General features: G+C 45.6%; 1 protein-coding gene across 1 annotated transcript in view; it reads left to right on the top strand.

Moving 5' to 3' along the window:
- The window catches only part of LOC111140421 (G protein subunit beta 5), a 42,603-nt gene extending 16,791 nt beyond the window's left edge, over positions 1 to 25,812 (top strand). Inside the window, exons 5-11 of the mRNA XM_022492679.1 lie at positions 3,860 to 3,992; positions 14,170 to 14,313; positions 16,447 to 16,538; positions 19,040 to 19,088; positions 21,191 to 21,287; positions 22,198 to 22,364; positions 23,802 to 25,812. Coding sequence (XP_022348387.1) covers positions 3,860 to 3,992; positions 14,170 to 14,313; positions 16,447 to 16,538; positions 19,040 to 19,088; positions 21,191 to 21,287; positions 22,198 to 22,364; positions 23,802 to 23,813 — 694 coding nt within the window. The 3' untranslated portion in view covers positions 23,814 to 25,812. The remainder of the gene's footprint in view (positions 1 to 3,859; positions 3,993 to 14,169; positions 14,314 to 16,446; positions 16,539 to 19,039; positions 19,089 to 21,190; positions 21,288 to 22,197; positions 22,365 to 23,801) is intronic.
- The last annotated feature ends 1,084 nt before the right edge of the window (positions 25,813 to 26,896 follow it).

Genomic DNA, 26,896 nt, shown 5'->3' with positions numbered 1-26,896 from the left:
TTTTTTTTTTTAAGATTTTATTTATTTATTTGACAGAGAGAGATCACAAGTAGGCAGAGAAGCAGGCAGAGAGAGAGGGAGAAGCAGGCTCCCTGCCGAGCAGAGAGTCCGATGCGGGACTCGATCCCAGGACCCTGAGATCATGACCTGAGCCTAAGGCAGAGGCTTAACCCACTGAGCCACCCAAGTGCCCCTGGGGCATCTTTTCATTCACTTTCCACTTGCCAAGACCCCGTGTGCCTTTGGAACCCCTGTTCACACACATGTATTTCATATTTTCTAATTTTTTTTAAATAATGCAAAAGTAGGTTATATTTCCATTTTGTAACTGAATGGTAATGTTTATATAAGATCCATTCCCATTTACTTCTTGCCAGGATATGAGGTAAGCACAATAAGAGACAGACATACACACACGTGATATATATAGGTATATATGTATTTGTGTATATGCTGTGTGTAAATACATTTATTTTTTTGTGTGTATACATACACACAATAAGATAAGTGCAAAGGAGTTCGGCCAGCTGTATAGTTAGAAGGCACCATCCGCCCTCCCCCCCAAAAATAAAGCACCATCCCCACAAAACTTGTCATTTCGGCTCTCAGCCACAAACTTGGGAGTCCCCACAATCACCCTCAGGTTTGATAATTTGCTAGAACAACCACAGAACTGTCTACCTAGGCTGACAGTTTTCTCACAGTGCAGGGATACAAATTAGAACCAACCAAAGGAAGAGGTACCCAGGACAGAGTCCAGGCTGGGTCTAAACCTGGAGTTTCATTCGTCCCCTCCCTATGGCGTCATGGATGGTATTAGCTCCTCCTGGCCACTGTGCGTGATGATACAGAGGATTAGCAACCAGGGACACTTGCCTGAGTCTTTGGGGTCCAGAGTTTTTCCTGGGACTCAATCACGTACAGCCCATGTAGCTGACCCTCAGTCTCCAGTGTGTCCTAGAGGTTTAGGCTAATACCTTTAGTTTCTGGGTCCTGTGGGAGGTCAGAACTCACAGTGTGTGCCCTAAAGCCCCCATCATAAATCACACTGTTAGACAGTCTTTGAGCCAAGTCTTCTCTCCAATCAGGGGGGCCATTCTAGAGGCTCAAAGATGACCTCCCAGCAGCTGAGGGCAAAAGCTGACCTCTCTTTAGGGAAGATCAGTTCTTACTCATTAGGAATAATAAGTACTCTATATTTTTTTTTAAAAATTCTGGGTAATATGTTTCTAACTGGGCATTAATGTTAGCAGATGCATAGAGCTGAAGAAGTTACATCATTTCTCAATACTTGATACTGAGATATCAGCTAGCTGGGTCTGTATTTCAAAAAGAATATATCGGGTAGATCCTTCTGCAATATGCAATGGATATAATAACATAGTGAATAGTGTCTTTATTTTTGTTTGTTTTTATTTTTTTAGAGAAAATGAGCGAGTGGGGGGAGGGGCAGAGGGAGAGAATCTCAAACAGACTCCCTGCTGTGTACAGAGCCTGATGCAGGCAGGGCTCCGTCTCCTGACCCTGAGATTGTGACGTGACCCAAAATCAAGAGCCCGCTGCTTAACCAACTGAGCCATCGGTCGGCCCGTGAACAGTGTCTTCTAGCAGTAGTTTGGAGAATGGTTCTGTCAGCTATTTCTTGTTTGAACCCAGTGGGAAGACTTCCATGAGGGCGGGGGCCAAGCAGGGAAGAGAGTAATTTTACAAGGCCCAGGAAGACAGGTTTGTGGTGACAGCCTCCTCAGAGAGGGGGAGCGGCTCGTGCCTTCCTCTCTGTCGTATCTGTCTCCTGGCCCTGGTGTGTGGTAGACGGTCAGTGACTGACTGCACTGGCTGCCTTGCACCTTGTTAGGAAAAAGAAGCAAAGGGAGTTCAAGGTATAAATATTGGTGTAATATTAACAAATATTTAAAATATGGGGTCCAGTGGACGAGGAAAGAGCATCAAAAACTAAACTGAGGGACGCCTGGGTGGCTCAGTTGGTTAAGTGGCTGCCTGCGGCAGGTCATGATCCCAGCTTCCTGGGATCGAGTCCCACATCGGGCTCCTTGCTCAGCAGGGATCCTGCTTCTCCCTCTGCCTCTGCCTGCCACTCTATCTGCCTGTGCTCACTCTCGCTCTCTCTCTCTCTCTCTCTCTCTCTCTGACAAAAAAAAAAAAAAAAAATCCTAAAAAAAAAAAAAAAAAACTAAACTGAGCAGGGGCACCTGGGTGGCTCAGTCAGTTGAGCATCCGGCTCTTGGTTTTGGCTGGGGTCACAATCTCGGGGTTATAGGATCAAGTCCTGCCCCGGGCTGAGTCTGCTTGAGAGATTGTCTCTCTCCCTTTCTCTCCCACTTCTGCCCCTCCCCTACTCGTGTTCTCTCTCTTACTCTCAAATAAAATCTTTTTAAAAAAAACTTAACTGAGCATGTTGGTGCAATGCCACAGCCTAACTGGAAATTGTTCTCACTCACAAGCTTATGAATTACTGGTAAGAAGCATCCCAAGTCCACACCTGCCCCCTTGAGCAGTTGGAAAAGCTAAGGTTTCCCCTAGCATCCCCAGGGCATCCGAAGAGAGTGCCCCCCCCCAATGTCATTGTCCACTAAAAGGAAGCAGGGCTCCTTGGAGTAAGGCTGATTGTAGTTCTGGGGCAGGAAAAGGATAAAGTGAGCCTAGGATATTTTCTTGTTCCAGAAAGCAAGGAAACGTCCAGGGACCAGTGGGGTCATACCCAACAGAAACAGGAGCTGCTTGAAGGGGCCCTCCACTGTCCAAATGTGGGACAATGTGAGCCTCATTTGGGATAGTGATAGTAATGGCTCATAACAGAGTTGAAGAGAAAAAAGAACCTACAGGTATATACAGTGAGAGGAGGGGGAATTTTTATTTACCAAAAAACATTAGCTAATAAATGCAGAAGGAATGATCGAATCGGAAGGTCACCATTTTGTTCTCCTAAAATAACATTTGATTCAAACAAGATAATCATGCTAACGTCATTGTGTGAAAGGTTGTTGGGAAGCAGGATCTTCACATGGTCTTGAAGTGGCAAACCCTAGTTACTAATTACAAGCAAGTCACGTTTGCCATGCTGTGATGTAGTGCTCCCCACTTTGACCAAGTGATCCAAGTCGGCATCACCAGTCTCTAGACAGTAGGCATGGCAAACCTCCTGAAGTGAAGCAGGAGAAAGAGAAAGGAGTACACAGTATCACCTGTATACTAGTAGTACGGAAAATGTTATACTTGAACATGACCATTGTGAAACAATGTGACGAGTCCAGGATATGTGACATTCTATAAGACTGTTGGCCTAAGATCTCTTGTTTGAACAACAAAAACAGAGGTGGAAGGTATTTTCTAAATTAAAAGATCTCAAAAAGCTATAAAAACCGAATGCCGTGTGTGAAACTTGATGGGGCACTGGATCCTGGGGACAACTGGGGAAGATTGAATACAGATGGTTGATTATACTGTTATGGAATCTGTGTTGGTTTTCTCAGATGTGATAGTGATCTAGTGTCTACCTAGGAGAATGTTCTTTTTTTTTTTTTTAAGAAGATGTACATTTACAAATTGAAATCTTTAGGTGTAACATGTCATGTCTACATCTTCCTTCAAATGGGTTCAGAGTTTGCTCCCACAAATATGACAGAAGGCAAAGTTAGTGAATGTAGGTGAAGGGATCTGGGTGCTCACTGTACCATTTTTCTTTCAATTTTACGGTACATTTGAAAATCTTCCAGGTTGGGGGGAAAGTTTACAACACACGTTGTTGCCAAAGGAAAACATTTTGAAAAGTTTGCCTGAAGGAGAATGTGTATCCTGTTGCCTTATATTAGCATTTGACACTTCTTTCTTTCCATGCTAGTGGTCTGGATAATAAGTGTTCTGTGTACCCACTGACGTTTGACAAAAATGAAAACATGGCTGCCAAAAAGAAGTCCGTCGCTATGCACACCAACTACCTGTCGGCCTGCAGCTTCACCAACTCAGACATGCAGGTCAGTAAATGGCCGTTTGGTGGCTCTCAGCCTGTCGGGGAGCAAGGGAAGTGACAGAGGACCAAGGAGGGGTGGCAAGGAGAGGAAGGTAGCTTTGCAGTGTCCTTCTATTATTATCATTATCATCATCATCATTATCATCATCTTATTCAAGTACAGTGAACGTACAGTGTTATATTAGTTTCACATGCACAGTATGAATAAACAGTTCTATCCACTTCTCACTGCTCGTCGTGATAAATGTGCTCTTTATCTATAATCCCCTTTACTATTTCACCCATCCCTCCCCTCTGGCAACCATCAATGTATTCTCTGTATTAAGAGTCTGTTTTTTGATTTGTCTCTTTTTTTTTCTTTTTTTGTTTCTTAAATTCCTCATGTGAGTGAAATCATGTTATTTGGCTTTCTTTGACTTATCTCACTTATTAGCTTTATAATCTGTAGCTCCATCCATGTTTTTGCAAATGGCAAGATCTCGTTCTTTATTATGGCTGAATAATATTCCATTGTGTGTGTGTATCTATCTATCTGTATCTGTATGCCACATCTTCTTTATCTGTTTATCTATGGATGGACACTTGGGTTGCTTCCATAATTTGGCTATGATAAATAATGTTGCAATAAACATTGGGGTACACACATCTTTCTTAATTAGCATTTTTATTTCCTTTGGGTAAAATACCCACTAGTAAAATTACTAGATCATAGGGTAGTTCTGTTTTTAACTTTTGAGGAACCAAAATTTGCATTCCCCCCAACAGTACAAGAGGATTCTTTTTCTCCACATCCTGGCCAACACTTACTATTTCTTGTGTTTTTTATATTAGCCATTCTGACAGTTGTGAAGTGATATCTCACTGTAATTTTCCTTTGCATTTCCCTGATAATGAGTAATGTTGAGCATCTTTTCATGTTTCTTTTGGCCACCTCTATGTTTTCTTTGGAAAAATGTCTATTCAAGTCCTCTGCCATTTTTAACTTAGATTATTTGCCTCTTTTGGTGTTGAGTTGTATAAGTTCTTTCTGTATTGGGGATATTAACCCCTTATTAGATATGTCATATGCAAATATCTTTTCCCATTCAGTAGGTTATCTTTCTGTTTTGTTGATGGTTTCCTTCACTGTGCAAAAGTCTTTTATTTTGGTGTAATCCCAATAGTTTGATTTTGTTTTTGTTTCCCTTAGCAGAAGAGACATATTTAGAACAATGTTTATACGGCAATGTCAAAGAAATGATTGCCTATGTTTTCTTCTAGGAATTTTATGGCTTCAGTTCTCATGTTAAGTCTCTAATCCATTTTGAGTTTACTTTTTGTGTGTGGTCTAAGAAAGTGGCCCAGTTTCATTCTTTTGCATATAGCTGTCCAGTTTCCCCAGCACCATTTGTTGAAGACACTGTCTTCTTTCCATTAGATATTTCTTGCTTCCTTTCCTGGTCAATTAATCCATAAGAGCATGGATTTATTTATGAGCTCTCTACTCTGTTCCATTGATCTATGCGTCTGTTTTTGCACTAGTACCATAATGCTTTGATTACCACAGCTTTGTAGTATATCTTGAAAGCTGGGATTGTACTACCTTCAGCTTTGTTCTTCTTTCTCAAGATTGCTTTGGCTATTTGGAGTCTTTTGTGGTTCCATACAAGTGTTAGGATTGTTTGTTCTAGTTCTGTGAAAAATGTTGTTGGTGTTTTAATAGGGAGTATTAAATAATGCTTTGGGTAGTATGGACATTTTAACAATATTGGTTCTGGAACATGGAATATCTTCCCATTTGTTTGTGTCGTCTTCAGTTTCTTTCATTGATGTTTTATAGTTTTCAGAGTACAGGTCTTTCAACCTCCTTGGTTAAGTTTATTCCTAGGTATTTTCTTCTTTTTGGTGCAATTGTAAATGGGATTATTTTCTTAATTTCTCATTCTGCTGCTTCATTATTAGTGTGTAGAAATGCAACTTATTTCTGTGTATTAATTTTTTATCCTGCAGCATCACTGAATTCATTTATCAGTTCTAGTAGTTTCTTTGCTGGAGTCCTTAGGGTTTTCTATATACTCTCAAGTCATCTGTAAATAGTGTCACTTTAACTTCTTCCTTACCAATTTGGATGCCTTTTCTTTCTTTTTGTCTGCTTGCTGTGGCTAAGACTCCCAGTACTATGTTGAGTAAAAGTGGTGAGAATGGACATCCTTATCTTCTTCCTGATCATAGAGAAAAAGCTCTCAGTTTGTCCCCATTGACTATGATGTTAGCTGTGAGTTTTCACTTATGGCCTTTATTATTTATTATGTTGAGTTATGTTCTCTCTAAATCTACTTCATTGAGAGTTTTTATCATGAATAGATGTTGAATCTTGTCAAATGCTTTTTCTGCATCTACTGAGATGATTATAAGGTTTTTAATCCTTTTTCTCGTTAATGTGATGTATTATGTTGGTTTGTGAATATTGAACCACCCTGTATCTCTGGAATAAATATCTATTTGATCATGGTGAATGATTTTTTTAATGTATTGCTAAATTCAGTTTGTTTATATTTTGTTGAGGATTTTTGTATCTATGTTCATCAGAGACATTGGCTGGTAGTGCTCTTCTTTTGTAGTGTCTTTGGTTTTGGTATCAGGGTAATGCTGGTTTTGTAAAATGAATTTGGGAGCTTTCCTTTCTCTTCTATTTTTTGGAACAATTTGATTCAATAGGTATTAACTCTACTTTAAGTGTTTGGTAGAATTTACCTGTGAAGCCCTCTAGTCCTGGACTTTGGTTTTTCAGGAGTTTTTTTTTTAATTACTGACTCAAGGGGCACCTGGGTGGCTCAGTGGGTTAAGCCTCTGCCTTCGGCTCAGGTCATGATCTCAGGGTCCTGGGTTGGAGCCCTGCATCCGGCTCTCTGCTCATCGGGGAGCCTGCCTCCCCCCCACCCTGCCTGCCTCTCTGCCTATTTGTGATCTCTCTCTGTCAAATAAATAAATAAAATCTTAAAAAAAAAAAAAGTAAAATTACTGATTCAATTTCATTGCTAGTAACCCATCTGTTCAAATTTTCTATCTCTTCTTGATTCTGTTTTGGAAGGTTATGTGTTTCTACAAATTTATCTATTTCTTCTAGATTATCCAATTTGGATATGGCATATAATTTTTATCATAATATCCTCTTACAATCCTTTGTGTTTCTCTAGTGTCAGCTTTTATTTTTTTCTCCTTCATTTCTGATATTGAGTTCTTTCTTTTCTTTTTTGATGAGTCTGCCTAAAGGTTTATCAATTTTGTTGATCTTTTCAGAGAACCAGCTCCTGGTTTCATCAATGTGTTCTATTGTTTGGGTTTTTTTGGGTTTTTTTTTTTTTTTTTTTAGTCTCTATGTCATTTATTTCTTCTCTAATATTCATTATTTCCTTCTACTGGCTTTGGCCTTTGTTCTTTTTCTAGCTCCTTTAGGTATAAGGTTGGGTTGTTTATTCAAGATATTTCTTGCTTCTTGAGGTACACCTATTTTGCTATAACTGGACCTCTTAGGGGACATTTTTGCTGCATCCTAACGATTTTGGACTGTTGGGTTTTTGTTTTCACTTGTCTCCATGTATTTTCATTTCCTCCTTGATTTCTTAGTTGACCCATCTGTTATTTAGTGGCCTGTAATTCAGCCTCAGTGTAGTTTGTATTCCTCCCAGGTGTTTTCTTGTGATTGACTGTGCTCAGCTGTGGTGCTTAAAAAGATGAATGATATGGGCGCCTGGATGGCTCAGTAGGTTAAGCCGCTGCCTTCGGCTCAGGTCATGATCTCAGGGTCCTGGGATCGAGTCCCGCATCGGGCTCTCTGCTCAGCAGGGAGCCTGCTTCCCTCTCTCTCTCTCTGCCTGCCTCTCTGTCTACTTGTGATCTCTCTCTCTGTCAAATAAATAAATAAATAATCTTAAAAAAAAAAAAAGATGAATGATATGATTTCAGTCTTTTTGAATTTACTGAGACTTGTTTTGTGGCCTAAGGTGTGATCCATTCTGGAGAATGTTCTTTGTGTACTTGAAAACAATGTGTATCCCACTGTTTGGGGATGGAATATTCTTTTTTATTTTTTTTATTTATTTATTTTTTTTTAATTTGACAGACAGATCACGAGTAGGCAGAGAAGCAGGCAGAGAGAGAGAGGAGGAGGAGGCAGGCTCCCTGCTGAGCAGAGAGCCCGATGCAGGACTCGATCCCAGGACCCTGAGATCATGACCTGAGCCGAAGGCAGCGGCTTAACCCACTGAGCCACCCAGGCGCCCCTAATTTTATTTTTTATAAACATATATTTTTATCCCCAGGGGTACAGGTCTGTGAATCGCCAGGTTTACACACTTCACAGCACTCACCATAGCACATACCCTCCCCAATGTCCATAACCCCACCCCCTCCCCCCAGCAACCCTCAGTTTGTTTTGTGAGATTAAGAGTCACTTATGGTTTGTCTCCCTCCCAATCCCATCTTGTTTCATTTACTCTTCTCCTACCCCCTTAACCCCCATGTTGCATCTCCTCTCCCTCATATCAGGGAGATCATATGATAGTTGTCTTTCTCCGATTGACTTATTTCGCTAAGCATGATACCCTCTAGTTTGGGGATGGAATATTCTAAATGTATGTTGAGTTCATCTGGCCCAATGTGTCACTCAAATCCACTATCTCCTTGTTCATTTTCTGTCTAAATGATCTATCCATTGATGTACGTGGAGTGTTGAAGTCCCATATTATTATTAAACTTCTGTCAGTTTCTTCCTTTGTGTCTGTTAATAGTTCCTTTATGTATTTAGGTGCTCCTATGTGAGTTGCCTCGATATTTGCAATCATTCTATCTTCCTATTGGATTTTTCCCTTTGTCATTATGTAGTGTCCTTCTTTGTCTCTTGTTACAATCTTTGTTTGAAAGCCTGTCTCTTGCAATGTAAGTATGTAAGGAGAGATATGCTCTAGCAGCTGGCTCTAAGAGGACCCTCCTGTTGTTTTTCATTGGTTATCATTATTATTTTTAATAAATCAAAAATGGGGAAAGTCAGGACTGTTAATTAATGGCAGAGCTGAGATAAACTGCATTCCACATAAAACATCCTCCTCTAATGAACTTGGTGGTTGTGGGAGTGGAACAGAGAACCTTCTGAGGGCGTGGAAATTCCTATCCTGCAGTCTGAGTCTGCATGTGCTTACGTGTGTAAAACTTTAACGAGCTGCTGCGCTTCGGAGTTGTGCATTTTATACACCTCACACTTGTGTTTTCTCAAATAGCAAAAGAAAAGGCTTTCACTAGTAAGCCTGATCCCTACTTTGAATAAACTACAAGGCGAAAACATTACAACTTCAACCCTTTGACTAAGTTTCTTAACACGTCATTAAAGGATCCTCGGTTTATTCATTCATGCCTACTTAGCAAATCTTCGTAGGTGCCCACCACCCACGTTGCCAGATAACCACCGGTTCCGGGGGTGGACTTGCTCACACTCAGGCTCTGTTCTCAGGACCTTCACGGAAACTGTGACTGAACAGCGGGGGAAGCTGAGAGCTTGGAATGGGAGGGGTGGTCCCAAACTTGCTGCAAAGGGCTGCCTGAGCCAGCCTTGGAGGGAGGGGCTGTGGCCAGGGAAGTGTGAGGGCAGCCCAGAGGGAGACAGGCAGCCTGAGAGGTGGGCAGGGCCGGATCACAGGGCCCTTGAGTCTGGCCTCAGCCATTGCAGGCACTAGGTCAGATTTGGGTTTCTTTTAAGCAGGAGAGCTTCTGAGTCAGATGAAAGCCTTCCGTGGCCCACTGTGTTTTCATCTCACTGGGGTCGGAAGGGGAGGCGAGGCTAGCGGCAGGGAGACCAGGGGACTGGGTAACTGTTTAATTGCTGAGCGGAGGGGTGTTGGGACTTGGAACCCGCAGTGTTTGCACCCGTCGTTTGCCACCAGGATTTTCACAGACCTGTACAGTAGGGGGCGCTGTGGCCCAGGCTGGCTGTGGTGCCAGAACCCGCTGTCTTTGGGGCTGAGGACAAAGCAACAGAGGACATTTAGTCTGGATGAAGGAAGGCTCAGAGGGATGCAAGAACAGTGAGTCTTCAGACATCTGAAGTCCCTCTGGTGGGGTCCCATCACCACCCCCTCCCTGCCCACCCCCTCTGTGTTGCCATAGGTGCTGGAGGTGGAGATCAAAGGGGCACCTGTGAAGGAGAAAGTGCTTTCCTCCAAACAAGCCGCCAGCCCCAGGTAGAGAAGGTTCTGTGGGCCACTTCCTGTGGGGATGTATCCTGGGAAACAGAGCAGGGCAAAGGTCTTGGCTTGGCGTCAGACCGCTCGGATCAAATCTCGGCTTCACTGTATCCCAGCTGGTCAGTCCCATACAAAGTTTTATTCTGTTTTCTTTTTCTCACCTTCAGGAGAGAATGGTAGTAAACTCCTTTCTCATAAGGTTCTCAGAGGATTCAGTGAGATGATTTGTGTAAAATAGTACAGCCCCTGGTAAATATCAGTAAGTGTTAGGTTTTATTACTTTATTATTGTTAATAGTATCCCACAGCTTCCTGGGTGATTCTGATGCATGGCCTGGTTGGGATACCTTAATGAACCTTGAGCTTCCTTCCATTCTGGTGATCAAGGATGGAAAAAGAAAAAGTCAAGAGGCTGGCAGAAGACTGGTGTTAAACCTACAAAATCCCTACATTCCAGAATAAATGACTGACCGCGAGTAAGAGGGTCTGTTTCGTGCATTTATCGTGATGAGTGTTTTGTTTTTAAATTCAATTTTTACTTATATTGTAGTGAAGATCACAAAAATATTAAAAGTATTTTTTTAAAGATTTTATTTATTTATTGGACAGACAGAGATCACAAGTAGGCAGAGAGGCAGGCAGAGAGAGGAGGAAGCAGGCTCCCTGCTGAGCAGAGAGCCCGATGTGGGGCTCGATCCCAGGACCCTGGGATCATAACCTGAGCCGAAGGCAGAGGCTTTAACCCACTGAGCCACCCAGGCGCCCCTATTAAAAGTATTTTTAAAATATTTTTTACTATTAAGAATTTACTTGTAACTTTTTAAAAATATTCATCTCTTTGGTTGAAGAATATGGCATGGAAAATCTACAAATTTTTTTTTTAAGATTTTTTTTTTTTTAATTCATTTGACAGAGATCACAAGTAGGCAGAGAGGCAGGCAGAGAGAGAGGCAGAGAGAGCCAGGAAGCTCCCGGCTGAGCAGAGAGCCCAATGTGGGGCTCCATCCCAGGACCCTGGGATCATGACCTTAGCCGAAGGCCAAGGCTTTAACCCACTGAGCCACCCAGGTGCCCCGAAAATCTGCAAATTAAAGAGCTAGACTGAGGTAACCATTTAAAGCAGATTGTTTGGGTGTCCCAAAAAAGATGGGAGATTACTGGCCCTTTGTAAGTGTTAGGACAGGAATAGGTATGGGCTTGGAGAGACTGAAGGGAATTACGGCATATTATAAAATACAAGTACAGAAATTAAGACCCAGTCCAAGTCTTGTGCGTTCATAAACTAACTTTTACCAGCCTAGGCCATCTTGTTGGGTGAACCAGGCCACCTGAAGGAAACCAAGGGTGGAGAAGCCCACGAACAGTGGCAGGAGATTTGCAGCCTTGGAGAGTCCCCAAATTTGAGAGTTGCCCATGAGTGGGAGCTCTAAGGAGGGCCCTGAGGTCTGTGCCAGAGAACCCTAAGCTCTCTGGAACTCAAGCAGCTCTGGCTCCAGGGAGGAGCTCCAAAGCCGCTTCTCCTAGCTGCAAGGAGAGTCTGGGCCTCCCCAGACTGTCTGGGAAGAAACACACTCCAACATGCTGCAGCCAGTTAGGCACCAGGCCAGGGTGGAAGTAGAGTCCCCTGGGTATAATGTGGTTTCCCTCCTGCAGAGAAAAGGAGATTCTTTGTAAGTGCTAGGCCCAGCGTGTAAGAGAGAAGGGACAAGAACAGGAGGGAAGAGGAGAAGAGAAAACCAACAGCAGGAGGAATTTGGAGGTACAGGGCGGTCCATGGGTACACTGAAGGCTTGCAGTCCCTAAGCCCAGGGCTCGCTCATTTCCTTTCCTTGGTAATCTCCACCCACAGAGGGCCCCACAGTATTGCCGTGATGCCACAAGAGCCCCTTCCTGTGTGGTCTTATCACCTCATCCAGACCCTGGGAGCAGCAGGAAGGTGGGGCATCAGGAGGCTGTGCATCTAGAGCTTATTAGCCCTTGTGAATCCTCCAGCCCATGGCAGCTCAGTAAGGGCCGCCCCGGGCTCTGCAGTACGGTCAGCTGGCTCCCAGAGGCTGAGCCCGGCGTCTCCGCTGCCTTTCCCCCGGACACAGGGCGCTGTGCTCAGCCTAAGCCCAAGCCATGGGCGTGCGTGGGCACACACACACATACACACACACACAGACACTCACCCACCTACTGTGACCCTAACTCCACTCACCATGCTTTTCCCCAGGCATCACAGCGTTCCTCTCACTGTATGTGTGGCCTTTGTACTTGTCAGTTTACAGAAGCAGCTTGAGGGGTGGCCACACAGACCTTAGACACGTTTTCCTAAAATCTGCCCTTGATCTTATCTCCCTTGGAAGCTTACCCCCTCCCCTCCCCTCCCCTCAGTCTGGCCTACAGGCTAAAGTCCTCATACCTCTCCTTTCCCGCAGAGGTGGGCCTTCACCCAGCCAGCACTCACTCATCCTTGGAGAGCAGCTCAGATGTTGCTGGGGTGGGTTTGCTGTCCCTCCCATGGGCCCGCCCGGATCTCAGCACTTCTCACTTCATCGTGAGTCATCACAGTCTTGTCTGCTGAGATCCTCGGAAAAAACTTGCTGTCCAGCAAAACCTTTTTTTTTTTTAAGATTTTATTTATTTATTTGAGAAGGAGATCACAAGTAGGCAGAGAGGCAGGCAGAGAGAGAGAGAAGGAAGCAGGCTCCCCACTGAGCAGAGAGCCCGACATGGGGCTCGATCTCAGGACCCTGAGACCAGGACCCGAGCTGAAGGCAGAGGCTTTAACCCACTGAGCCACCCAGTCGTTCCTCCAGCAAAACCTTCTTAGACCTGCAGCAAGGGAGAACCCCAACTTGCCAGAATCCCCATAGCATCTGAAAATGAAGAAATCACGGAAGGGTACTTGGAGGGTTTGGGGGTCCAGGCTGAGTGATTTTTAAGGTGGGTGTCTTGAGGCAGGAAACTGGCTACAACATTACTAGCTTTGAATCAGGGAGCCCCACAAGATGAAGGTCTTGAAGTGAGTCTGGATGAGCAAGCTGTTTGTCTTGGTAAATAAGTTGTTTTGTTGGTTCACAGTCTTATCTTGCAGCTGCAGGCGTGTCCTGAAGCAAGCCGCTAGATTGTTTCCACGTGTTCTCAGTATTGCCTCACAGAACACCAGGAGAGTGTGCCTGGGCTCGGAATTGTTCAACACAGGGGCAGGGAATTTGGTTGGTGTCAGGTCTTACTGCCAGTTCTGTTCAACTGTGCTCCGGGAGAGCGGAGAGCTGGGACCAAGACACAGTCTTCGTGCAAACCCTAATTAATGCCTACTAGCAGGGCAGCTGAATGTCGTCAGCACCCAGCAGAGGCTTGTTGAGTCTGTGAGGACATGCTTGTGGCCCTCTTGGGGGGGCCCTAGGACCATCTAGGCCCTGCTCTAGGGAGAAGCAGCCACAGGGGCACGTGTCTCACAAAATGCTGCCTGGTGGGGTGCAGTGCTCCTCACTGCTACCAGGTGAGGGTTTGTGAGGGCTGGGGGTGGGGGGATGGTCCCAGGCCCCAGCCCAGGTGCAATATTAGCAGGCAGCCCCATGGCTGGGGAGCACGTTAAGATCTGAGAAGCACTTGAGGTGTCTGGCCTGCTCATGGGGGTTGCGCCAGTTCTATTCCCCCAGACGTTCACAGAGCACTCCCTCCACGACCCCGGGCCATCACAGAGCTCTGTGGATATGGCACGGAGGCCCTGCTCGACTTTGTGCCCCTGGAGACAGGCACATAAACACACATCACGAGGACAGTGAGCATGTCGCAAAGAGACTTTGTTTTTGTAGGACAGGAGAAATACTTCTGTGCTTGAATCCAGGTATAGCAAGGCATGTGTCCGTGTGTGTGTTCCAAGAGCCTCCTTCTCCCCGGTCAGCTTTCAGCATCCGAGTGACTTTCCCCCAGCGCAGATCCTGATACCAATGTTCTTCCCGTCCTTCTCTGGGGACAGATCCTGACAGCGAGCGGCGACGGGACGTGTGCACTGTGGGACGTGGAGAGCGGGCAGCTGCTGCAGAGTTTCCACGGACACGGGGCTGATGTGCTCTGCTTGGACCTGGCCCCCTCAGAAACGGGCAACACCTTCGTGTCTGGGGTAAAGGCCCAAGCAAAATCCCTCGGGGTCCTTCCTCTCCTTGGGAGGGTGATGGTGGCAATTCTTGTCATTTCTAGGGAGTTGACCGGACATTTCTCTGGGAGGAATTGTCCTCAGCTCGCTGTCGCATCCCCTGCTCCCACAGCAAGGGCAGCATGTGGTGGGCGGTTATGGTGAGGGGCTGTGAGGGTCTCCTGTTCTGCGGCTGACATTCAGTCTGCAGAGGTATCTGGAATGTTCTCCACATGTGAATGCTGTGACTTGAGGTGCGTATCTGCTGCATTTGAACATGTTTAGGGTATTTTTTAGATTTTATTTATCTATTTGAGAGAGAGAGAGCGAGCAGGAGAAAGTGGAGGGTCAGAGAAAAGAGGAGAGTCTTCTTCAATGCGGGACTCAACCCAGGGACTCCAGGATCATGTCGGGAGCCAAAGGCAGTCGCTCAACGAACTGAGCCACTCAGGTGCCCTGAAATAAACAGCAGAGTTAGCAGCTGAGAGCATTGGAGATGAGCCATAAGGGTACCAAGCTGGTCAGATGGCTGCTGAGGTGAGGCAGCATTGTGGTGTGATCAGGGCTTGGGGCTCATGAGACACTCTCCTGCCCCAGCCCTGCGCATCACCAGCACCCTCCCACCCCAGCACACAGGGAACAGAGCATCTGAAGGCTCGGGGTCAGACACAAGCCCACGGTGGCACACAGGAGCACTAGACTAGGATGCTGGGGTCACGGCTTTGCTCTCTGACTCCATTTCCTCGTCTGTAAATTGGGCATGATGCAGACCAGTACTCCACTGCCCCGGGATATACTGTGGAATATATTAGGTGGAGGAGCCAACAGCAGGTCAGACAGACGTCAGGGCAAGTGTTTCTGTGGATGGCCAGGAATAAGAGTGGGGAACTGAGCCAGCTGACCTGGCTTGAGTCCTGTCTCACTTTAGTCAGGAGAGGGGGGAGAGGAGGCACTGGACACACCATCACGTGTCCTTTGCAGCTGGAGGACGCAGGGGCCCTTGGCTCCGAGCTGCCGGCGTCTTGGTGCTGGGCATTAGGCAGGGACTGTGTGGCCTGTAATCAGCAGGAACCCCAGTTTCTTTTTGGGTATTTGGCCCCACCTGTGTATGTTTCATTTCTGGGCCTTCGAATAACTGTATCTGGGCCTCCTCAACTGCACTGCCTTTTCAAGTAGTTGATAGCACTGTAGATCATACTGTCTCCTTCAGAGCACTAAACTCCGTTTGACTTAGTATCCTCAGAAGATGAGAAGACGCTCCCGCTTGCTTTGTCTGCGTTCTCATTAAAGATGATTGGAGCGCTGAACCCCCACTGTGGGGCTTCTGAGGTACTAGTTGTGGTGCTTCATCCCTCTCTTCTCTCTGAGGTTGAAACCGGCAACTTGAACACCAGTTTTAAGCCATTACGTCTTCTATTTGACTATTAAGAGTCCACATTGTCCTACCCAAGTTCCATAACAGCATTGCTCAGCAAGAATGTGTCAAATGCTCCTGGAGCCAGGACAGTATAATGTGAAAACCTCATGTTTAGGATCTCCTGGGCCACGTTTACAGGTGGCGAGATGGAAGCCCAGGACAGCGACTTGCTGGAGACCCACATCTTGCTGCTGGCAAGGTCATGACCCCCAGCCAGCGTGCTGCAGAGGCGTAGATGACCCAGCGGCTCCTGGGGCGCTCCCTTTGCCTCCGGCTGTCCTGTACACCTGAGACAGCGGGGTGGCCCCACTGTGCACCTAGTGTGTGCCTGCCCTTCCCCCCTGGGCTTAGGGAGGCAGAGATGAAGAGGAGGGAGGAAGTAAGGACAGAACAAAGAGAGAAATGCCCAGGGGGAAGCAAGGAGGCTCTGGAGGGTTTGCACCCACACTTGGAAAGGTACAAAAGAAGAAAACACGCTAAAGGGGACAGCTGGGTGCCTTCTCTTGCTCCCCACACCCCAAGACAATCTCATCTTCTCAGGGCTTATTGGTTGAAGAAAGCAGCCTTAGGTGATGCTAGTCTCAGAAAAGCATGTTGAGCCATTTACCCATGGGAGGTAAACGGCTGTTACGTAACGAGAGCTCATGCCCGACTGCAGACCGGCCTTGCAGTGACCATAACTCTGGGTAACTTTGCATTTGTAGGGATGTGACAAGAAAGCCATGGTGTGGGACATGCGCTCCGGCCAGTGCGTGCAGGCCTTTGAAACACACGAATCTGACATCAACAGTGTCCGGTCAGTGAGTAGAATGTTCACGTAACTTCCCTGTTCTGCTGGCAATCCCTGGCGTGGGGTAATAATGCTCAGCCCAGGAACCACCTCCAGGCTCATTTGACTTGGCTGAGACAGGTCCCCCCAGCAAGAAAGGCTGATTTGTGGTAACCCTGAACAGCGCTGCAGATCTCTTGGAGATATTTAATTCAGTGGCACTTAGAGTAATTGTTATTATCCTCCCTAAGCAGAGTCAGTATTTCTCATTCATTTATTCAGCAAATATTTATTGAGACTTATATGCTAGACATTGTTCCAGGAACTTTGTGAACAAGATAGACAAGGTCTCTACTTTCTTGCAGGAGATATGACAAAGCACAAACAAATAAATGTATAATTTAATTTAAGATGGTGCTATGTGCAAAGTTAAATAGGCAGATGGGATGGGGTGGGTTATTGCTTAGGATGGCCAGGGAAGTCCTCTCTGAGAAAACGATGTTTGAAAGAGCCAGGCTTGCAGAGAGCTGGGTTAAGATGAGATGTGGAGGGACCTAACCAAATGCCAGTTTGGGGGGTGGTTGACATGGTCTGTGTTTTGCCCTTGAGAGATCACTCTGGCTGCTGTTTGGAGAACAGATTGTGGGGAAGCAAAAATGGAAGTATGATGGCCAATTAGAAAGTTGCATGAGTCCAAGGAAAAGGTGACAGTGGCTGGAACTAAAGACAGTGTGGAGACAGAAATGTCCAGAATTGTGAGGATTCTGAGATTTTACCCTAGCTACAAGCTATCAAGTTAGACTGCCACAGTTTCATAGCTGCTGGTAGAAGACACGAGACTCCTGGGTTCAAGATGAAGGACAGTTTATTACTCCTAGCAATGGCAGCAGCCAGAGTATCAGCATTTTTGTGCTGGTTGCCTGAGCCCCAATTCCACAGGGTGAAATGGAGAGGTTCCATTACAGAAGAAGAATCCTGAGCTTGGGAACCCAAAGCTTCTATAAGGGGCAGTAAGCAGGGATCCATTTACTAAGACAGAGAAAGCTGGAGGAATCAGAGGTAGGAGGCAGTTGTCGCACACGCATTACAGAGCTCTGTTTTGGGATAGTTACATTTGAGATGCGTATTATATACACAAGTAGAAATGTTGAGTACGTAGCAGGATCTATGAACTGGTTCCCAAGAGAGAGGCAAGGACTTGACATGTAAATTTGGAAAATGGCATCGTTAAGACAGTATTTGAAATATAATCATCGAAGAATCTTCACTATACTTAGTGGGAAAGACAGTAGACCTGTTCCCCTTAAAAGGAAGAAAACGGTAGCAGTGCTTATTTACATGAGCAGTAGAAATGTTAGTAAGAATTTCTAGGTCCTTGCCCTCACTTGTAGGATAGTGAAAAAGGAAAAAGACTGTAGCTTTTTTTTTTTTATACTTTTTTTTTTTTTAAGATTTTATTTATTTATTTTGTCAGAGAGAGGGAGAGAGAGCGAGCACAGGCAGACAGAATGGCAGGCAGAGGCAGAGGGAGAAGCAGGCTCCCTGATGAGCAAGGAGCCCAATGTGGGACTCGATCCCAGGACGCCGGGATCATGACCTGAGCCGAAGGCAGCCGCTTAACCAACTGAGCCACCCAGGCGTCCCAAGACTGTAGCTTTTGACAAATGTGCAATAATTACCTTGAAAAATCAAAGGAAATTGATACAGATATTAAGTGAAGTTGGTAAGATGCTGGATGGGATATAAAGCCACAAAAATAAATTAAACCTCTATATACTCACTCCTTAAAATGCACATTCTCTCACCTGTGCTGTTCCCCTTACCCTGATCCCTCTTCCTCCAACAACCGTTAGGTCTCAGTGTAGACTCCTCTCTCCCTCTGAAGCCTGATAACCGAGAAGAGAATGAACGTAACAGTAATAAGTATCATTTGCTGAATGCTTTCCATCTGGCCATGCCAAGTTCTTTGCCCATATTATCTTATTCAGTCTTTACAAAAGGGAAGATGCATTATCATCCTCACTTTTCAAATAAGGAAACTGAGGCTGGACAAGGTGAAGTCCTTTGCCAGAAGTATCACATGGAGGCAGTGGTCCATGCAGAGATCTGCATGAGGCTTTGTCTTTGCAATCCCAGTGTCTTACGCAGATAATCACTTCTTATCCCAGAGCTGAGCCAAGTCCCAGATCAGTGGAAACTATGGTTACAGGCAGCCTGCTCTGTGTTCAGTGCCTGGTGCAAATACACACATTATCTCAGTTACTCCTCACCAAAACTCTGCAAAGCCATTGTCACTGTCCCCTACTTAAGGAAAGAAAACTAGAGGCCAGTGGGCCAGCCAGATCAGCCTCCCCTTCTGACCTCTATAATGAGTGGTTCTTATGTCGCAGTGGAGATGCCAACTCTGATTCCACAGGCTCAGCATGGGACTACTTTCCCAGTGATTTCCAGATGATTCTGACGGGCATCCAGGATTGAGAATCACCACCCCAAATGGAGTGCTTTCTATCCAAACTGTCTCTCTGCAGGTACTACCCAAGTGGAGATGCCTTTGCTTCAGGATCAGATGATGCTACGGTATGCTTCTAAATTATGAGAACTTTTCCTATTTGAAAGAGAAATGCAGTGATTTAATTTTATTTTTCAAAATTAATGTTTTTCTGATTACCATAATAAAGTGAATTCATTGAGGAAAACTTGGGTAGGGGATTAAATATCTTAATCTCCCAACCCAAGTAAAGTCACAGCTGGGTGAATTCCTCTCTTTTTTATTTTAAAACAAAATGCTTTATAATTTGTTTTCACTTAGCAATAGACTGTAAACATTTTCCCATGCCAATGTAGCCAATCTACATTATATTTTCTTAGCAATTGAATAGTATTCCATGTTATAGATGGGCTAGTATGTACTTAACTAGTTAATTTTTGAAAGTTTAGATTCAGGGTTTTTTTCCTGTTAAGAAATACTGCTATAAGTAAATATTTTTGGTACTTATTATTTCTCCCATGTGTTATTATTTCTCCCATGCCCTATATGTTCCTTTTCCTATACCTCCCCAGGCAGCCTGGGGAAAGTGGTTGGTTCAGGGTTTGCCAGAGAGAAGACAAATAAATACCAAATTAATAAGATCTTTTTGAAAAATGAAAATGTAAAACTTCCATCTGCCAAAGAACATATAACAAAATATAAGAGCATACATCTATGAAAAGTTCTTGCCATCTATATGACAGACCAAATTGAAATCCTTTAGATATGAATGAGGTTGCATCATCACTAAGATACACACCCCAATTTTTTGAAAGAGTTTGATAAAATCTAGACTGTTTACAAAGTAGGAAATCCAAAATGGCAAATAAACTCCTGAAAACATTTTCAGACCACCTGTAATCCAATAACTGCAAGCTTAAGGGATCCATGCTCATTTGTATTAGACGTGAAATGCTACATTGTGGACATGATGTGGTTAAAGAGTTAGGCCTCTTGGTCCATCCTTCTGAAAAACAGTCTGGCCATATGATCCAAGAGCTTTCAAAATATACCTCCCCTTTGATCTGGTCATACTATTTCTTTTTTTTTTTTTTAAAGATTTTATTTATTTATTTGACAGACAGAGATCACAAGTAGGCAGAGAATCAGGCAGGGGGAGCGGGGGGAGCAGGCTTCCCACTGAGCAGAGATCCCAATGCAGGGCTGGATCCCAGGACCCTGAGATCATGACCTGAGCCGAAGGCAGAGTCTTTAACCCACTGAGCCACCCAGGTTCCCCCAGTCATACTGTTTCTTACAACAATTTTATTCTGAGGGATTCTGTTCCTTAACTATTCTGAAGAAAACATCAGAGATATGTAAGAACAGTCATCAAAATTTATGTAAGAAGTCATCAAAATTTTATTTGTAAAGGAGAAAAATTAGACACAAGCAAAACTCTTAAGAGGGTATGGCTAAACAGATTTAATATATCTGCATATGGAATATTCAACAACCATGGTAGTCATGTGTTTCTGAGGATTATTTAATGCTCATAACCTGATGTTAATAGAAGTCTTCGTGAAATATCCACTGCATGTAAAGACAAACATAAAATGGAAGTAAAACTGAAGGAAATAGCCTAGATGTTAGTCAGTACTAGGATTTAGGGTGATTTTTGTTTCCTTCTTTGGGCATTTCTGAGTTTTTCTGTATTTTCTACAATGAATGTGTATCCTTTCTCAGAAGAGAAAGAGGGGTTTCATTTTTGTTTTTGTATCCCCCCAAAATCTTCTGTATTTGCTGTTTCTTTGAATCTCCACTGATATGTTTAGAGTACTAGGAGTTGGGATGAAGGGAGAAAATACTAGGGGAGAAAACTCGAGGTATTTCCCTCATCCCCCAAACTTCACAAGCCAGCAGCTCCTGCCAATAGCCCCGTGCTCCTCTCTTCCCCAACCCGGAGCCAGAAATAAGTGCTTCTTGGGACGCCTGGGTGGCTCAGTGAGTTAAGCCTCTGCCTTTGCCTCGGGTCATGATCTCAGGGTCCTGGGATCCAGCCCCGCATCGGGCTCTCTGCTCAGTGGGAAGCCTGCTTCCCCCTCTCTCTGTGCCTTCCTCTCTGCCTACTTGTGATGTCTGTCAAATAAATTAATTAAAGAAAAAAAAAGAAGAAGAAATAAGTGCTTCTTGGTCTTCTTTGTCACCCCAGTGTCGCCTCTACGACCTCCGGGCGGACAGGGAAGTCGCCGTCTACTCCAAAGACAGTATCATATTTGGAGCATCCAGTGTGGACTTCTCCCTCAGTGGTAAGATTTTCTTTCAGAAACTCTCCCTGGACTGTACGCCGGGACCTAAACGAAACCCAGCTCTTGATCAAGCTTTCCCTCAGCGGAACTCCCCATGAGCCAGCGGGTTAAGCAGTCTGTGTCTGCCCTGGTTTTCCTCCATGATCCCTTGCCCCACGTCACCCCACCCGAAGCAGCCTCCCCACCCCCTTCATTTTATGGGAAATGAAGGCCACGCCACCTACTGCTGTTCCTCAGTGATGCGCACAGCTTCACATCTGCGGGGCCCTTCACAGGCTTTCCTCCTCAGCCTGCTGGCCTCCCCTTCATCCCTGAAAAGGGACTTTTCCAGAGGAGGGGAGCAAGAGACCCTTTCTTAATGCCTAGAAGCTCATGGCCCCTCTGCCCTCACTGCTGGGGAGGCTGCTAGTAAAAGTTAAGACCGCTCTGACAGGACCAGTTTCCCCAGACACAGCCCCCCAGTCTAAATCTGTGCTTTTCTGCCTGCGTGCTGCTACCGCTGCCTACAGCATCTCTTGCCTCCCTTCTCTGCCTCAGCCTCCAAGAGCCAACTCCTATCAGTTTTGTGCAGTGCCCTCCTCGATCCTCCTTCCTCCATGATCTCAGAGCATTTTACACACAGCTAAGCACTTCCATTATCATCCCTCTTCCATGGGCTACCGTGTGTCCCTTCACGTATCTGCCTGCCTGCCCACCAGCACCCTCCTCAAGGGGCAGCGACTCGGCTCTCTTCTCTGAAGCCCCAGGGCAAAGCACAGTGTCTGGCACATAGGGGGCACTAAATCACAGTGGGCTGAATGAGTGAATGAATGAATGAGCAAGTGACTGCCGGTTATGTGAGTGAACGTCACAAAAAGAAAAATGGATGGGAAGAACGGGTTCGGTAACCATCCTGTCCTCCTGCTTTGAGGGCGCCTGCTGTTTGCTGGATACAATGATTATACCATCAATGTCTGGGATGTTCTGAAGGGGTCCCGAGTCTCCATCCTGTTCGGACATGAAAACCGCGTTAGTACTCTCCGAGTCTCCCCTGATGGGACTGCTTTCTGCTCAGGATCATGGGATCATACCCTAAGAGTAAGAGAAATTCTGTTATTTTACTCTGTGTGTGAGAGGAGTGATTGGCCTTCCTTAATGCAGAGGCTCAGAGTCAGCCTGGGTGACATCAGCCAGACAGAGCTCTAATTTCAGCTCTGTCCGTGGCCACAGACGGGGTGCGTTGCCCCAGAGAAGTCGTGAGTCCCCCGTCAGTGCAGGTATTGGAGCATAGGTTGAAACAACCATGTATCAGCATGTAATTGAGGTAATAATGGGGCCAGGTGATCCAAACAGCCCCCTTTGATCCTGAAAGTAGGATTCTGCTGACTCTAGGTTTTGGCAAACCACAGGGTGCCCGTCTCACTCCCAATAGTGGGACATTTCTATTCTGTGGTGACATACTTTTGTGAGACCCACAGAGGGGCTTTAGGGAACCCGTGAAGCCCCTGAAATTATAGGTCACTCACATGTCCTGGATCCATTTTTCTGGAGAAAGTGCCCTCATGGCTTTCATCAGATTCTCAAAGAGCTCAATGAACTTGTTGGCTGTTGGCTTCCCAGAAATACCTCCAAAATGTTCATAAAGCAAAGCTAAGTGTATTTCTTATCTCACTAGGGACAGAGCACAAACTTGACAGTCTCAGTGGCATCTCAGAAGGGGAAAACAGATGTTTATGAGGTTTGGGGAGGGGGTCTGATTTAACCAGTTGGAGGGATTGAATAGGCTTAGACAAATTTGTGGCACAGTAGTTTTCAGATTGCTTGGACACAGGGACGCCTGGGTGGCTCAGTTGGTTGAGTGACTGCCTTTGGCTCAGGCCATGATCCTGGAGTCCCAGGATCGAGTCCCACATCGGACTGCCTACTTGGCAGGGAGTCTGCCTCTCCCGCTCGCCTCTCTCCTTTCATGCTCTCTCTCTCTCTCAAATAAATAAAATCTTAAAAAAAAAAAAAAAAAAAAAAAAAGATTGCTGGACACATAGTTGGGGGAGGGAGAGGATTTTGAAGACAGTCTTGAAAAGTAACCATCATTTGTGATGCTCTGTGTATGCCTGAGAAGTGTCTTTTCTAAAGAGAGTAGTTGAGTGGTCTAATCTTGGGATAAACCAAAGATTTCTGTGAGGTTCTGAAATAAACAACAAAGTTATCTGTGAGCTCCTCTTCCAGGGCAAGAGTTTCCTGAATTAGTAAAGTCACGTGAATGACTCAAGGACGTGTGTGAGTACAGATGGTTTTGGTACTCAGCCTAAGTGTCCCCCGCAGATACCCCTTGGATGACTGAGCAGAGCCAGGGGAAGAGGCAGGGCCGAAGAGGCACCTTTGAGTAGCCAGGAGTAAGGTGTTACCATCCAAGAAATGTGTGCGCTTCATTTTGGGGTGTGTGTGTGAGATTGACCTTGATTTTATCTTTTTAAACTCAAGTTTCACAAGTCCTTAACTAAAGGGACTAACAATTATCTCTTTGTGGCTTTGCAGGTCTGGGCCTAATCGTCTCCTCACAATGCACACATAGGCACCTGAGGGTAGAATTTGAAACCGCCAAATGGAAATAGATCTTCTTCTAGAGGACCTGAGGGTTATTGCGATGTAGCTTAAAGGAGCCCAGACGATATTACTTTTAAAACGACCACCCCTGGAAAGATCTGGTGTGGGCCTTCAGCACTAGAACACCTTCAAGTCCAGTGTTTTGCATTTTGAACACTTTTTAAAATGTATCCATTTTTAAGGTTATTCTAATCATATGGTCTCCACGCTGTTCTATTACCACACGGATTCAGCATTTAATAAATCCCCTAGTACTTCCTTGAACCACATTTGTTTTCAGAGCACTCTAAAATCTGATTCTTCTCAGGGTGCCCTGTGCCTTTTGGAACTTTCCTCTAGAAGTGCTGACCTTAACGGACCGCACGAGGCAGACCGTGTTGAGGGGTCTGTGATAGAAGAAAATTCAAATTCTGAACGTAATCAGACACAATCCCTTTTGAAAATACGTTTTTATTGTAAAAGTCTCTTTTTCAGTCTCTCATTGTCTTTTTTCAGGTCAAATATTTCCCTCTGTGTGAACTGTCACAAATAGAGGAGAGATGCACATAGAGTGGACGGGATGTTTGCTTTAGGACTTCTGTGATGATGTGACGGCTCCCTTGGACGGGATATTTCCTGTCATTTGAGGGAAAAGCTGAATGCTGTTTGTGACACAAAGGCTCCTCAGAGCAAAACCTTTCTGTGTGGGAACAGACAGTAAACTTATTTAAAAACCTGCTCATAGTATTAGATGTATTAGAATTAGTAGTATCCACTCAGGATACTACAGGTGTCATAGTAGATCATATCCATATGAAGTATATTCATATTTATTGCATTGAAAATGTAATTACATGAATTAGTTGATAGGTCCCAGGCGATAATGTCTTTGCTTCTCTTCTATGGAGAAAAAAATAACACACAAACTACTTGTCTTTACTTGAAAATCAGCATTTCCTTCTGGAAGACATCAAGTGTTTTTGAGATCCCTTCTTTTCCTCGTCTTTAAGGCATTGAGGCTTATTCTTCATTTTAGAAAACTCCTTGTTCATTAAGATAGCATGCATTCCTTGGAGAAATAGCAGGTCAGCTCACACACTGGAAGTCTTACCTGGTTGAGGCCTGCCCTGTGGGTGTTCTGGGCTCCTGTGGTGCCCATAAACCCTGGATCATCCAGTCTCCTCTCTGGGCCCTGCTCCAGCCTGCCCCCACTCCTAGTCGTGGTTCTGGCCCTGTGGGCCCAGCTCCAGGCCCTGCTACTCAGAGAGACTGTTCAGAGCTGCCACAGGTCTGGTCAGCAGACAGGTCTGGACCTGGTTGGCCTGCAAACATCAGGACGTGTTCCCTGGCCCACCCTCAGAACGACTTGTGCAGGTATCCTAATGGGCAAGTCCCTCAAAAAAAACAAAAAAAACAGGCTAGCTTTTCCATCAGTTCTTTTAAGTAAATATGGTGATTAGATCCAGTCCAAGCAAACGTTTTACTGAGGGTTTTACTACACAGCACGCCCTGGGATAGAGAGAGAAATGTACAAGGCCCCTGCTTAACTCCAGAGAGCCCAGAGGGAAGGAGGAAGTTGGTCCAAATGGCCCATTTTTCAGCCACTCCTCTCCTCTTCCCCAGTGGATTCCAGGCTGGGCAGGGGCTCGAGGAAATGGGTAAAGGATCTCTCCAACTCCAGGCAGCTGCTGAAGGAATCAGGTCCCAGGGTGCCTCTCACGGGATTCCCCAGCTCCACTCCCAAGAGGTCCCAGAGTTTGCTCCCGGTCTTCCTCTCCCCTACAGACCCTTTAGTGTCTCTGCACTCTGATCTGGACCTTCCAGTAGTGAAGGAGGACAGGACAGAAGAAGTCACCAAGACTAAAGGGAAGCAAATTCAAGGTTAGATGTTTGGAGAGGCAGAAAGCATCTTCAGTGTATGTGCAAAAACGGTCCATAACTTTCCAATCAAAAAAGCTACGGGGGAAAAAAAAAAAACCTGTGAAGTATTCCCTAGAACACTCACTTATCCCCACGGGCAGTAAGCCACCTCCCCTGGAAGCATTTGATTTCACAGTGGGTGTTGTTTAGTATTTATCCATGAAACACTTGGTTTGTAATATGCCACACCATGTGGAGACTCCAAGGGTAACTCCAGGTAATAAATTTTATTTTGCATATTGAAAATAATGCTGAGTGGAGTTTTGTAGTCAGTTTTCTTTTTTTTAGAGGACTTGGGGGCAAACCTACCAAACCAGCTATGGTGGAGGGTCCACACAGACACGCTCTCAGGTGTGCGCAGCCAGAGAAGACCAGGCGTAGGCAGGAACGGGGGTCAGGTACGGAGGGCTGCAGTGATGGCCATTTATGGGAAATGCCTGTGAATCAAAATCAAGGCAGCTGCTTTGGAGTGGGCGGCCGGTCTCACCGAAGTGGGGCCCGGCTGCCAGCCCTAACCCGCAATGAGCCAGAGGCAGGCACCCCATACCCACTTCCCTTTTCCACCCTTTGACCTCCTCTACACCTTCCCTCCATCATAAAGGCAGCGAAAGGTCATAAAGGTGTTTGTATCTCACACTCTCACGGCTGCTTGGCCAGCTAGCAAGCAGGGGGCAGTGGTGATACCCGGACTCTGCTGCAAGTTAGAGGGGGACAGCATGGGCCCAAACGATGTGCACCTAGGTTCAGACCCAGCTCTACCAAGTTCCAGCCTACGTGATATCTGAAGCCCTCTCAGCCTCAGCTCACTGGCATGTGGAGGGACGGCACTGAAATACATAAAGCACCGTCCTCAGTCTTCGGCTTGTTTTCAACAAGGGTTGGCTCCCTGCTTCCTCCATCCGTCCACCATCCCTCCCCTTCCTATTTCCCCCTCCTCCCTTCTTGCTCTTTCTCGTTGTCCCACGCCTACCCCCATCTCCTCCCATCCTCCTGGTTCCCCTTCCTGTGCTCTTTCTTCCCCTCAGCCCTCCCTTATTTCCTCCCACTCCTTAAGCAGCCCCCATGCATGTCTCCAATTAGTCACTTAGTCACTGTCGCCAATTAGAGGTTCATCTGGGCCCCTGGTT

This window comes from Enhydra lutris, unplaced genomic scaffold, assembly GCF_002288905.1.
Source record: "Enhydra lutris kenyoni isolate GAN:26980312 unplaced genomic scaffold, ASM228890v2 scaffoldscaffold4, whole genome shotgun sequence".
In the NCBI taxonomy this organism is placed as follows: Eukaryota; Metazoa; Chordata; class Mammalia; order Carnivora; family Mustelidae; genus Enhydra; species Enhydra lutris.
This window is presented reverse-complemented; position numbering and strand designations above follow the sequence as displayed.